Raw genomic sequence first — 15,730 nt, forward strand, 5'->3', positions numbered from 1 at the left:
TTTCAATGTATTTATTCTGTTGTGCTTAAATTGTGCAAAGGCCAGGCAACATTTTAAAACATTAGAAGGTTTAATGTAAGCAACTTGTTACCGCCATGATTTTCTATTAGATTTAAGGCCCAAGTTTAAACTGACCAAGGTTTTTGGTGAAATGAGCAGAACTTGCTTAGAAGGTGTAAAATAATATATAATACGTGGGGGGCTTTTAGCTAAGAATTTAGAAAGTTTTTAACAATAAACCTACGTAAATTGCAGCAATTCTAAATAAAAAAATTAATATCGTGTAAAGAGTAAGGGAAACAAAAAACTGGCCAAACATTACTGCAGTACACGTAATGTTAATTTGAATATTTAATTTACACGTCTTAATATAATTCGTTTTTATAATTCGTGTTTATAATAGCGTCATCAGGCCGTTTACATACTCATTCTAAACAAATAAAAATATAAGAAATGAGAAATATATTAATGTTATATATTTCCTGTTTTCATCCGATTCATTGAGTACCTGATATGAACGCAAGGTCATTTACATTTTTATTGTCAATGAAACATTTAAGAATGTTCCATGTTAAAATACTGCATTGTTTTTTATGATTTAGGTATTGTTCATTTCAAAAATAATGTATCCTCTATCTACATTTAAGAACATATTGAAATATGCTTGTATCACATCTTCTTAAAATCAAAATGGTAAAGAGAAAAGTTTCGTTTAGATAAAATCAGTCATTGGACTAATTCTTTTTCTATGTAAATAACAGAAATTTAAATACTGTTATGCCTTTATCATATACTTTTTTGGTCATAACATTAACTGTATTGTAACAACAATGTGACGGCAATAAATTAGCTTGAAACACTCTGGTACCTGATTAAGGATAAACACTCAGGTGTTTCTCTTTAGTAAACAATTCCAAATGAATTGTATGGAAACAATCTTTAAAGCGAGAAAAAAGATTTTTGGATTAATAATTTAAAGTATGATAGCCTTCTAAAACTAAAGCATACTTAAACACTGGATGATAATGTAAACCGTATACGATATTATTTGCGTTAACTTGATGTAGCCTGGAGGAAATTAATTTTAATATTAACATAAATAACGTTTCGGCTTAAAAATAATAAATACTAGACTTGTAGAGTACATCTTTTCAAAAATGCGATCATGTTATTAAATTTTATACAAGCTGAAAAAAAAAGAAAAGAGTATAAGCAGATTGGGAATTTTAAAAACTTATTGCAGGCGCATTTAATATTTAGACATGCATCAAAAAGCTTCAATAAACAATTTCGAGTTAATGGTGAGTAAGTCTCACCCTAACTCGCTTAAGGTACGTACTTCCTTTTTGATTTACATAACGAATATTTTAACTTTAAACCTAAACCTGAATACAACAAAGAAGACGAAGTGTCCATCTAAAACATACAAATGCGCACCGCTTTCTGTTTCTTGTCTGTTACCTTTCTGGTGTGTCACTGCAGAAATATGTCTTCATGTACAATATGTACATATTCTCACATGCATGCTGTATGCTGGAAAATTATCAAATAAAACATTCAAATAAAATTAATTTTTTAAGCACCAGCTTGCCTCGTGATTATTACGTTGTTATAAAATGTATTATTAACATTGGTATCTGAGGGGTGGAGGACTTTTGTAAGGGGACGAATAATGGTAATGTATCTGAAAACTGAATTTAATTTAAGGTATTTACAAAGACAATTATCTTTCACGAAGCGGTAATAATGCATATAACACTCTTATACTGCTTAAACTGTAGTATACATATATTGTACATGTATACTAAATGCCCAATATACTGCATACGTCGAATATACTTTTCTGCATTTCATTTCAGCTTATGTTGAGAATACTATTTTTCCCCCCATAGGATTACTGACAGACTTGATTTAAAAATTGAAAATACAAAATTTTCTTCTGCGTCATATTCAACAAGATACTTAGTTTCAAACAATTGAAATCTCTTAGAACAGTATGAACATAATGTGCTGTCATCAATGAGTGACACATGTGGTCGTTTACGGGTCAAGGGTTATAATATGAGTACAATATGAAAAATCTTAAATAACTATAAGTCACTGCATTGAATGCTAACTGTGAATACACTTGAATGTCATATAGGTAAATCATTAAAAAAACACGTAAGACATGGTCTTTCTTTGCACCTTTAAATATGTTAGTACTCATTCTAGATATTTTCTTCTTTGATAAAAAATAAGTATTTTGCTCTCTTACGCTATGATGGCTTATATCAGATCCATGATTATCATCACTGAAACCTAAGAAAAACATAATAATAAAAATAATTTTATGGCAACATTTTTGCCTGAGTACCACAAAAGCCTAAACACCCCGTACAGCCCCTCTTCCTTTCCAGAAACCCCCGCCCACCTCCCCCTAAGTTTGACCAAAGACACTAATTTATCAAAATTAAAGAAAAAGAAAATCTTGGAATAAAAATGTTTGTCTTACCGCTTTCCACCTGTTGAAGACTCGCGGTTTTCTTCAGGTATCTTACAGCTCAGGTAAAAGGTCATTTGGAAATGAAAGTAAACGATCATCCTTCATTTCTTCTTTTCAAGCTTTCTGGTAACAGTTAGGGAATGTATGATGAAGCAGAAATGAGCCGTCAGGATGATATTTTAATGGCTTATATGTCACGTCGGTGCATGTGGCTTTGAACTCGAGCAGACTGCGTTTCCTGCAGAGAGCGCCGCAAATCCCACTTGATAACTTCTGCAACCCACAACTTTACTACTCGCTGTGCTGTATATGAACTCGTTTCCTAATAATGCTGGAGTGCAAAGCAAAGTAAATTAAATAAAAATAATAAATATAATGTCAAGTAGAAAAATTAAGTTACTAATGCATGGATTTTATAATGCAGTCATTAAGGGCACTCTTCAGAGGAAGTGTGTTAAGTAAATTAAGAACAATGGAATGCTTTCAGTCTTAGTACCCCCAATACGGTTGTGTACATTACTTTAAAATGTATTCCAAACGATTACAAGGGAAATGAAACCACGCGGCTCACAACTGATATTATACAAACTAACTAAACGTAGTTTAATACATCATTGAACGTAATCCCAAACATCGTATCGTATTTTGCATATATTACTTTTTTTTTTACCTTTCTTTGTAATACAATTACAAGTAATATGTTCATGCCCTTGTGTGCCAGTGTAGTGTACAGCATACATATGAGCTCTGAAATGAACTCTTACTTACCGTTACAAAATACAGATACGCAACATCGACCGTTTTTGCTGACTGACGTGATGTTAGCAATTGGGTGCAAATACGTTTTAAAGAGAGTTCCATTGTAACGAACTATATACCACCAATTACAAAGTTAATTAGACACGTCTAGAATATTACAATAGTCTAGGAGGCTTCGTATTTTTCAGATAAATATCCACGTGTGTGTATCTTTTTTTTTTTAGCAATTATATGTTCTGGTTGTTCTTCCAGTAACAAAGAATATGGCTGTTAAGAGAGGACTTAAACTGTTAAAAGTATTTATTTGAAAATGTGGCCTCGTTGCTTTTTAAATTCTTTCGTTTTTAAGTATGGATTTAGCATATTTTAATAATAAACACGAAACCTCTGTTTGTTATTTACAAAAGCGCTCTACTAACGCTTTAACACATTTCGTGTAGTACGCTTAGAATGATGTAAGCTTTCAGTCTCATTGTGTTTTTCAGATTGTGCCGCCCACTTTTTAAGCAAAAAGTGCGACGCTAACAAATTTGGAAAAGGGAGTAAGCGCAATTTTTATTTCATACTTAAAATACTAAACCGTCTTTATCTCTTCCTCGCATGCGCGAGCTTTGCTAATGAAAGTATTTTGGACGCCTTTCATATATGGATCGCATAAAATATGCTTTTGTTTGGCTTAGGGATTCGGTGCAGACTCCGCAGGCTGTTATTTGCGCATAAGAATGTTTTCGATAGTATACCCACACATTTGTGAACTTTCTCCAGTTTTTCACTTCGCTGACTAAAATCACTGTCAACTACCTTACAATACCTGCGATTGATTAGTTCAATTGACCAATCCGGTTCATCTTGAAGGCCCGTGAACTGTTAGTTGGAGCGTCTCTTAAAGTAGGGGGAGCGGCAGTCTTCCAATGAGAGGCAAAGTCCACATCCACGTGATCCCTCTCCGCTACTCCCATTCATCAAGGGGGACGGTGTTGTCTTTTCAATTCATTTATCTGCAGAAATGATTGCGGCTATCAGTCTCGAGCTCACCGCCTGGCTGAGGAGGTGAAAGTTTCTCCACAGGAAGATAAACCGCAAAAGACAATATTGTGCATGATTTGCGTTCGCAGTTAACGAACGGGAGAGGGGAGAAAGGCGTCCTCAAAATTTATATTGAACGGAGTTACTAAGCTATCGTACAGTAAGTAACATCACAGAAAAGCAGTGGTGAGAATTTTGATTTTTCCCAAGTCGTTTCAGCGGCAAAAAAGATGCTTCTGGACGCGGGACCACAGTACCCTACCATAGGAGTGACTACCTTCGGATCCTCTAGACATCACTCAACAGGCGATGTCACCGACAGAGAAGTGGGGTTGGGGATAAATCCATTTGCTGATGGGATGGGCGCTTTTAAAATCAACCACAGTACCCACGATCTTGCATCTGGTCAAACGGCTTTTTCATCCCAGGCGCCGGGGTACGCAGCGGCAGCGCTGGGGCATCATCACCACCCCTCTCATGTCAGCTCTTATTCCACCGCAGCTTTCAATTCCACTCGGGACTTTCTTTTCCGAAATCGGGGATTTGGTGAAGCAGCCAGCGCCCAACATAGCCTGTTTGCCTCTGCCGCGGGAAGTTTTGCGGGGCCCCATGGACACACAGATGCTACTGGACATTTGCTTTTCCCGGGACTTCACGAGCAGGCGACAACTCACGCGTCTCCCAACGTTGTTAACAGTCAAATGCGATTAGGCTTTTCCGGAGACATGTATGGCAGAGCAGACCAGTACAGCCAGGTAACAAGCCCCAGATCAGACCACTATGCTTCGACCCAGCTACACAGCTACGGACCCATGAACATGAATATGGCTGCACACCATGGGGCAGGGGCCTTTTTTCGTTATATGAGGCAGCCAATAAAGCAAGAACTTATCTGTAAATGGATAGAACCTGAACAGTTGACAAACCCGAAAAAGTCTTGTAACAAAACTTTTAGCACAATGCACGAACTAGTAACTCACCTCACAGTGGAACATGTGGGGGGACCAGAGCAAGCCAACCATATCTGCTTTTGGGAAGAATGCGCACGAGAAGGAAAGCCATTTAAAGCCAAGTATAAGCTTGTAAATCACATACGAGTCCACACAGGTGAAAAACCTTTTCCTTGTCCATTTCCTGGCTGCGGTAAAGTGTTTGCCCGATCAGAAAACCTAAAAATCCACAAAAGAACGCACACAGGTAAATCTATCTATCTATCTATCTATCTATCTATCTATCTATCTATCTATCTATCTATCTATCTATCTATCTATCTATCTATCTATGTAATAAACCTGAGACTTGACTGTTATTTAAGCAATTTAAAAAAGTATAGTTATGTATTAATTTATGTTGTATAGTAAGGCTGTTAAATAATAAAGGAATCATATCTCTAAGTACAGAGCGTCGTATTTATTCTGCTATCACTTATTTTTTATTGAATGATGATATACTAAGTTTTATACCGCTCGATGGTACTGTACATTTAAAATAAATTAAATGTTAATCTATACAAATTGTGACGAACAAGCAGACATGCTCGGATTTCAGATGTACCGAATGTTTTATTAGATAACATATTGCCTGAAACGGCTATACATTTATTGCAGATGTACACGAGTAATTGAATGTACTATTACAAAGGAGTACTTCAATTGGAAAGTGCAAACAGATTTAAATTGTCCACCACATTTATGTGGAGCATTTTATGAAACTGATATTTTTTTTTGTGCGGAGTTGGTAAGTATGGCATTACGTTTATTATTCATTGTTTTTAAAGTGGTGTTTATTATTTGTCTTGTCAGGTGAAAAACCATTTAAGTGTGAGTTTGAAGGCTGCGACAGGCGGTTTGCGAACAGCAGCGACCGAAAGAAACACATGCACGTCCATACCTCTGACAAACCTTATCTGTGCAAAATGTGCGACAAATCCTATACTCACCCCAGTTCTCTCAGAAAGCACATGAAGGTAAATTAAACCTTATTTAAAATTCAATTATTTTAAAGTTTTTTTTTGTCAAGTTGACACACGGGCTCAGACATATATATATAATGTAACATATATATTTAACATGAATATAGTTCAATTTTATTGTCTTGCATACTGAATATAGTTTTAAAGTTTTTTTATTTGTTAGTGATAATTGTTTTAATTAATTTGAGCAAAATCAAATTACAATCTTAGATGAAAACAAGCTATGTCGATAATAATAAAATTTGAATATGTTTAACTGAATTTAACATTGTTTAGAGTATATTAGCACATCAGTGTATCCGTTGGTGGCAAAAGTTATGTTGGATCGTTTAGCGGTTTGCCACACATTTCTAATTATAATTTAATTGTCCCGTGTTTTTGCACTTTCTTAAAAGCTTCATTTAGCATTAGTCAACAGAAGTGAAATGCTACATATCATGGCGAATTTAAGTATTCTAATAATACGATGTTAAATTGAAATGGGCTCAGTCACCCTGCAGCGTACAAGAATATAGGGCAAGTATTAATTTTTTTTCGATATTTTACAGGTTCACGAGTCGTCTTCTCAAGGACCCCAGCCTTCTCCAGCAGCAAGCTCTGGTTACGAATCATCCACCCCACCAACAATCGTGTCTCCTTCAACAGAAAACCAGAGCAGCAACTCCATATCCCCTGCATCATCAACAGTCCATCATACGTCCAGTCACACAACGCTCTCGTCAAATTTTAATGAATGGTATGTTTAAAACTATTTAAACAAACAAGACTGCAGATCCATGACTGCTTGGAGTCAAAGACTAAAGCCGCCCATAAAAGTGGACCGAAAAAATCCAGAAGAAACCAAATTTCTTTGTAAAGGCTGTGTAACATAAAGAGGTACGCAATGCATGGACGGGGTGCCTTTAGGCCAAATGTCAAGTTTATAGGGCTTCAAGAACTGCGAATGAGAAAGAGGTCTCAAATTGCATGTATCCGCTGGTAGCGGCCTGTTCTGTAAATAAAGATTTATTAGTTTAAATATGTAATGTTTTATTTTGTAAATAGTTATATTACAGTTTAAAGGACTTTGTGAAAATGTGGTCTCTAGGTTTATGGGAAGGGGAGATGGTTTATAATTAAGCAAAGCGGTTACTAGTCCTGAATGAAAAGAATGTTATAGTCAATGTGTACCAAATGTGAATTACTCTGTATTACTACAGTCTACACGTCGACCTAATCAAATACCAGTATTAATGTGCTTTTGTATACAGTGCAGACATTTCGTTCCAAAGTCCAGTCTAAGTAGTGAAGTAAACTGTTGTTAAATGTTATGTCGATAAATCGTATAGTGAAAGCCTGAAACTCCGTGTCAATCTGTTTATGTAATAAGTGATATAAAAGGCAAAAATATTATTAATAATAAAACTGTTCAATACAGTGGCAATTGCAAGAAATGACTATATGTATATAATTTCATTTTACATATTTATCCGCATGTAAAGAGCCGGTATCTCATGTTAGAATATTCGATATTTATGGGAAATTACGTTCGTATGAAAAAAAAAATAGTTTACACAAAGAAAAAAAAATGTTTGGTTACGTTTTATCCAGTATTAAAGACATAAATACAACAATACTGCATTTAGCATGATTTTTAAGCCAATAGACCGAAAGCAGTGCATTATTTTGTAATTTAACATTTTATTGTGGGTTCTGTTGACTCGTCTCTCTATTATATAAATTTGATGACAACTAGAATCCCTGCTGCTACTGTTATGGTACGCATTTAATATTTATATCACGTTTTATGAATGAACAAAAAAAACAGAGCAATATAATTTAACTTAAAATTGAAAACAATAACCAACAGACAAAAATAAAAATAAGGAATTTATGTGAGATGCTAGTAAAACTACTACCATAATTTAAACAATTAGAAAAAGAAGGTTTATATTGTCTGAAATGTGTAATGCTACACTAAATATACTACGGTGTTAAAGTATGGGTAACAGTAAAGCGTATTGTTGGGACTTTGCCATAATACTGAATCTGGTTTGTTATATGGTATATAAATGATAGCTTATATGCGATCATTATTGTTTATCAAGATCCGTGTCTTGTTTAATAATGTTTTTTTATGATTTTTTCATCTTAATTATCTCTTTGACCGTATATTATTGGTTTTCTACAAAATCAAATTTAGTAAAACAAATTATTTTGTGTAATTTGATTTCCTTGATGTCTTTGTTCTGTTTGCACTCAATTAAGCAGGAATCCATTCTGACTGATAACAAGAGCAAAACTATGAAAGACATGGCTTTATGAATACTGCAGATCGTGTCTAATAACTGTTAAATGCTTGTTTCTTCAAAACAAATTCACTTTCACGTTGTTTAGCTTGATAGATTTGCAACAATACTGTTAGCGCTAACTTAGCTACGGTTGGAGTAGCTGTTAAGCTTTGTTATTCGTTGTAGCTTTCCTGACCGCCCCATTAAGCAGACAATACATCAACAGACTGGAGTGATCATGAGCTTGGCCGAATGCTGGTGAGGAGATGGGATGCGTTTTAGGAAGCTCTCTGTCGAAAACATGTCTGACATTTAATAGCTCAAAACAATGAAAGGAAAGCAGTTTGAAAAGACGACTGCACAACTAGTCGTATATTCAAGGGCATGAGGGTTGACTTCAGAGATTGAAAGTATGTGTGCTCAAGTATTCATTTAATAACTATTTTTTGCAAAAAATTTTGTTCACACAGTATTTGCTCTTTATTCCTTTACTGTTACTATATAAAATTGGAGACCCAGATCATGAAAGGTACTCTATAGATGACATTATTCCATTCAGTTTATCACCCCTTCCTTATCTATTTACTGAACTCGCTTAATACAGAAGCAGAAGAAGCAAAAAAACCTCAAGAAACTGGTCTTCTATCTATCTATCTATCTATCTATCTATCTATCTATCTATCTATCTATCTATCTATCTATCGTTCTTCCAATGGAGTACTATACTGGATGACAATAACCGTTACAAAGCAGTTACTACAGGTATTACGATGTCGATAATGATAATAAATAACAATTCTTAGTATTATCAATATCACTAATACTGCGGTTGCTGCTGCTGTGAGGTCTACTTCACATTTATTGAAGGAGATAATAAAAATTCAATGTGTAATAGCTATTGTGCTAGAATTTATATCTGTAATCTTGAACTTCCTATTCAAATCAAAATTATACACTGAAAGGTATAGAGATGACGTAAACATTAATTGACAGAAGCGATTTATTTTCGATTTTTCTTCTAGTGCAAAACTATGTAGTATTCCGATTTTAACACTTTCTTTACGGACTAAATTTTGAACTTAGGCAGTGGAAGTAATTGTTATTATCTGTTTAGCAGGTTTCGAAGAATTGAGTGGGGAAATGACTTCTTGTAACAGCAGTGGAAAAGTCATCATTTTTATGCACGTCATTCTTAAGAGGTCAGCAACCAATAATAAAGGCTTAGTTGTATGAGGTAATAATAAACAACATTCAGTTTAGATTAGAATTTAATTCATCGTCAAAATCTGAATGGATGAATAGCTCACCATTGCAAGATATTGCACATATTATCTATATGTTTGTATATATATATATATATATATATATATATATATATATATATATATATATATATATATATATATATATATATATATATATATTCACACACAGACACACACACACCACACACACGGTTGTCCCAAGTATGTGTTTATGTATTATGTGTTTGTGTACATAAAACAACTGTATATCTCTTGTATATATGTGCTAATATGCAACATGCAGTATATAAATAATTACAAAAACTATAGAAAAAAACAACAAGCTCCAAACTAATTTTATATAAATAATTTAAAATTATGTAGTCCTACTATAAAAAATGTATCGTGGCAACAAAATATTAACTCTATGATAACACGTTGAAAATCAGATAAAAACAAGTAGATACATTTTATATATATATAGATTCAGCAAATGCTTTACATTTCATGTTATTTATAACCAGTCTAAGAAAACAGACCTTTTTAATAGGTGGAAGTTAAAACAGAATAAAAGTTAACGAATACATCTTCTGTGCAATACGTTTTAAGAGTTGCTCTCCCAGTGCAATTTTTTTTTTAATCTTAATGTAAAATTTTGACAAAACCTGCACAGACTAGCCAAACTTGTCAAATCAGAATGCGGTCAGCGACCATCAGTTGCAAACTTCAGCTTCGATTATTATTATTATATTTAGGAATTTATAATTATTATTACTATTTTTTACTTTGTGGTTAGGTGTAGCCGTAGTGGTGTGGAAGCTTAAGGATCACACCGAAAAGATCCTTGAAATTTAAACGAACGTCAATAGGAAAAAAATAAAACTAAAATAGTTTAAAATGTTTTATTATCACACTTTTTGTTAAATAAAAGATTGTGTTTCAGTTCCAATAAAAATGAATAAATACATTTCATATTAAGCTATAGCTTAGAGAGTATAACTTTATACATCAAATTAAAATGGACTCTAAACGATTTTAATAAAAACATTTTTAAGTTGCACATTTTAGCCTGAATATACATTTCCATAATCTTATTACGAATAATATGCGAATATGTGTAAACTGCTACTGACGCATGACACAATGAAACCAGCGCAACAATTGCATTAATATTAAAGTAAATATCTGTAAAGGAAATTGTTCAAAGGATTCATAATGAAAATCGTTAAACTGAGAAAAATAAAAAATGACGATGTAAATTTAGTTGAATGCACATCTGTCATATAGATTTACACCGACCGCAGCCTTATAATAATATCAGTTGAAAAATGTTCAGTTTTAGTGAACTTTTGTACATAAATACAGAAAAAGTAGTTAGAGCTCAAAAAACCGCAAGAACTAAAAAAGCAATGCTTTTAAAGTGCACGATTTACAATTTTTGTGTTACTTTACAACAAATCACTTTTCATTCTTTGCAAACTGATAACAGTACTGTAGTTGAAAAGCAGCATTTTAGTCTAATCATTAATCACTTTTGCCTATATGTCACAATATGTTTTTAACGTCAGCCTTCATTTTCTATTACTAAAGGGTATCATATAGTCGAAAATATCTTTTAGTACGTGTTCAATTTATATTATATTGGCAGTGTCATTCTTTAAACACAAATGAACAAATTGAAAGGAAGTTTGTTTGAAATAGTTCACTCACATTACTGAATTATTTGCAAAAACTAATTTCCAAAACGTTATTTTTAACTGCTTCTTCTACTACTACAGCTATTAACGATAATAATTTCTTTCTTCAGTCATTTGTTCTGTCTGCTTCTAAGTACAAATACCCTAGTTGAATGTGCGAGTAAATGAGTACACATTTATAGTTTAAAAAATAATTTGCGCGTATTACATTAGTACCTACATCTGAATTCGAGCACAGTGCCAAATTCTCCACAGTTCTTGTTCACTAAGAGGATTGCCCTGATCGATGGTGATATTTGCAAGCCCTTTTTGAAGACGTTTTTAAATGTAAATGGACGATGCTTTTGGTCGTATGGTAAGAGTAAAAAGAACGTGCGTAATGGATTGCGTACAAATTAAAACAACATGTTAGTAGACAGATCCAAGTCAGTTTAGTCATTCTATCCAACGTATGTATAGGAACATTCTGCAAGTAGAACAAGTGCCCTATTTATTTATTTATTTATTATTGTATGTATGTATTTATGTCTATGTTGTTTGCGTGTTCGCTTGTCTGTGTGATTGTTTGCTTTGTGTGTTTGTTTTTAGGTATCTGTTGATTCGTTTTTGTATGCTTCAAAGCCATTTGAATATCTGTGCAATGTGTAATCGATGTACATTTAAGACAGTGTATTTATCATATAATTTATAATTACGATAAGGTTCCGCAGTAGCATCGAACAATGCAACCTTAATAGCAGTAAATAACAAGTCAGATCCTGGTACTTGAAGAACTGCTTTGACCAGTTCAGAGCGTAGCGTTATTACTTATAATGTTTATTCCTGGTGATCCGAATTTTCATTATTTTCATATTATTTGTGCCCTGCTTTACGGAGTATATGATATCAGAGTGAAATACTCACGATACATATTTTTGTGTACTTGTGGCACTGGGAGTGCGTGCGGTGCGTTGCCTTTAAACAATACTGTATTTTTTTCGCCCTCTTGGCTGACCTCAGTTTGACTTCAGAATACATTTGCGTGTTCACTGAATACAGCTTTCAGATAGGCTGAGTGGGTTAAACTACAAAAGGCAGACACATGATCTCCAAAATACACCGATAATTATGACAGAATAGAAAGATGGAAGATGTCGATGTTTATTTTGAAGTGTGAGTTATTCCACGTTGACGTTACCAAGCTTTAAACTTCAAATAACATTTTTAATCCAAACAATTAAGTCTATCTATCTATCTATCTATCTATCTATCTATCTATCTATCTATCTATCTATCTATCTATCTATCTATCTATCTATCTATCTATCTATCTATCTATCCCTAAAGTTTATTACTTGTTCTATTGCAAAATCATAGCTCCTTTTGGGATATAGCAATTCAGATGCAAAATCTAGCTATTATTAGCGTGTCAACAGTAATCTTATTAAGTCAGTCAGTAGTTTATTTATACGACATGCAAGTGGCAGCTTGTGGACAGCTGTTATTTTAATTGCTGCTCATCAGAATAATGCACATTCATAAAGTAAAGCGCTCGCATAGTTTCGAGTTGTGATCATTCTGACAACGACGAAGCTGTACTCAATATGCCACTTGGTTGTTGCTGTTTGTGTTGGTTATAGTCAAAGTTTTGTCAATTTTTTTTGTACTCCATTGACCTTGTAAACGTTCGCTTTATCTCTATATTTCTAACATTGTTTAGACTTTTAGTTATTTTTTCCCACTTTTTTCCCTCTTTATTTATTTATTTATTTTTGCAAACCTCAGAATGAAGTTCAGTTCCCTTAGATCGTGTGACTGTCCGGTAATTTTTTTCATTAAGGCTAAGCAGTTAAAGTAAGAGGGGGAATAATATTTTCATCACGATAAAATAGAATAATCTGCATATCGTCAAAATTCATGGAAACGGTGCATATTTTATATTTTATAAGAAATTTGAGTTAGTATTTTTTACGTTGCGTTTTTCCCTTTCAGATATTTGCAACTATTGTTAATTATTCAGCAGGTTTAACGGCAGCGACATGACCTGCAGCTGAAATGCAGTATTTTATATGCGAATAACAGGTCCCGTTTTTTTTATGATCATCTACAATCCAAACGCTATGTGCTAAGTTTACTTTGAGGGAACCCTGCAATAAATCATACATCAAAAATAATAAACTTTTTATAGTATATTACCAACATTATTTAGTAACTGAGGAGTCAACACCTCCCTTATTTCAGTCCGTATAATTTTAATAATAATAATACATTAAGAGCAGGTGTTCTTTTAAGGTTCACTACTTAGAGCAAGCTTAAATTAAAAAAATAAAAAATCATAGTTTACGTACATGTTTAATTATTTTGGATTTACAATAATTATGTATTACGAAAGTGGGTTACATACTAACAGAAGTGATTAAAATGATCAAATATTCATATTTTTAAAGTATTAATCCCTTAATGTTTAAACCAATATATACCAAAGGGCGTACCCTTTCAACGTCTTTATTTAGCATTTTATTATTAATTGTATTATATTCAATCATTGTTATTTTAAACACTTGGGAAAAAATGTTCACCCAGTGGGATCCGAACCTCTTTATTTCATCTACAATAGATGAAAATTAGTCAATCTTTCAAAAATCTGAAGTATATATGTTTTGCAAGTTCAATATAAATTTGATTATGCTGGAAATTCCAGAAGTGCAGGGAATAAATATTCTTTTAAAGTCAACATTTATACTGTAACGTTATATCTAATACAGAAATACTTGCATATGCATTCAATAGTTCTTGGTGCTTTTATATATATATATATATATATATATATATATATATATATATATATATATATATATATATATATATATATATTTTATATTTATATATATATATATATAGCATAGTTTACTGTAAAATAATGCAAAGAGTACGCGACACGTGTTTCGCCCCAATTCTGGGCTCATCAAGCGTACACACTCACTGCACCCCCACTGCACCTCGGACGTATATATTTATATATATATATATATAAAATCAGAGCAATATTTGGCACTGGTGTAACAGTATTTCTCATTTGAAGCTGGCGATTGCTTAAGCTAGAGCAGCATAAACGTGTATTCTGCAACATTTAATTTACTGGCAAAATCTTAAATGGAGAAAAGTTAATCTATCTGGATGGACGGACTGACAGTGACTCTTACAATTAAGTAGCAGAAATGTTGGTGCTGTTATTTATCTCTTCTGAGAAATGCTGATTTCATTTTTGAGATTTTATTACACAAGTAACAAGAATTATATACACAGTTTCTAACTCTGCAGTTTGTTAGTTTTTTTTTAGTGATAACTTGAAATCATTACTTTTTAAAGATTTTCAGTTTGGCAGTGATAGATTGTGAAATCAAATTGATACAAAGCCTTCTATGCAATAGTTCACTTTTTACTGAAAAACAGCTTAAAGAAAGCACAGCTTGTTTTTATAGCACATAAAAAGTACATATTTTTTCAAATACATGAAACAAGGGTGGACATTATATTTTTTGGTTGTTGCTTTTTTGAAAAATGAAAATGCATTTTATTGGCATCTAGAAATGCCAATACTGAAACTTAATCTTTCCATACTGTATAAATAATCAGATAGTACTATATACGTAGAGTGATTTCACTTTTTTTAGAAATAAGAGTACATTTTATATCACAGACATTCTAGATTTTTTTTTATTTCCGTGTTTTCACTATGTAGTAAATATGCTCCAACTTTTTTCTTTTCACAATGATGGCCGAGGTAGCATTCAGAATTGCAGACCCCAGCATTAAATCAGATGTCAAGCACTAATAACAGTTCATATTCCTTACGACAAGATGTGATTGCCCTGTAACTTGAACGACTTACACTATGAAACAGAAAAAGAAGAAAAATGCCATTTCAAACTCTTGGAATTTTGGCATGTATGTAAATAGCCTTCTGCTTTTAGATTCTAGATTGCGCCTATATTTGATACTCTGGCTCAGAACAGCAGCTCCTAAAATGCACGATTCATAGAAATTGCTCATATTTCAGTATATCCATCATATGGCCATCTTTGCTAGAGCATTACATTCAGGAAGGGGTGGATGTTTTAGAATTTGAAAAAAATGCTAAACCTCCCTGGAATATGAATATTCAGTAGTATAAGATTTTTTAATTTTCTGCAGAAAAGGAGAGCATGGAAGTGATTTTAGTGTTTGGTTGGTGTTATTTGTTGTTCTAATAAGCTGAAATAAATTTATCCAGAATTGATGTCTCTCTCATTTAGTGA

At 33.1% G+C, this 15,730-nt stretch overlaps 1 protein-coding gene across 1 annotated transcript; it reads left to right on the top strand.

Annotated features, from left to right (window-relative positions):
- Nucleotides 1-4,243: 4,243 nt before the first annotated feature.
- On the top strand, nucleotides 4,244-8,446 carry LOC114646480 (zinc finger protein ZIC 1). Its single transcript, XM_028794692.2, has 3 exons — nucleotides 4,244-5,467; nucleotides 6,073-6,236; nucleotides 6,791-8,446. Exons 1-3 carry the CDS (start codon nucleotides 4,501-4,503, stop codon nucleotides 6,986-6,988), a joined length of 1,329 nt encoding a protein of 442 aa, XP_028650525.1. The 5' UTR covers nucleotides 4,244-4,500; the 3' UTR covers nucleotides 6,989-8,446.
- The last annotated feature ends 7,284 nt before the right edge of the window (nucleotides 8,447-15,730 follow it).

The sequence above is a fragment of the Erpetoichthys calabaricus genome, chromosome 2 (assembly GCF_900747795.2).
Source record: "Erpetoichthys calabaricus chromosome 2, fErpCal1.3, whole genome shotgun sequence".
Classification (NCBI taxonomy): domain Eukaryota; kingdom Metazoa; phylum Chordata; class Cladistia; order Polypteriformes; family Polypteridae; genus Erpetoichthys; species Erpetoichthys calabaricus.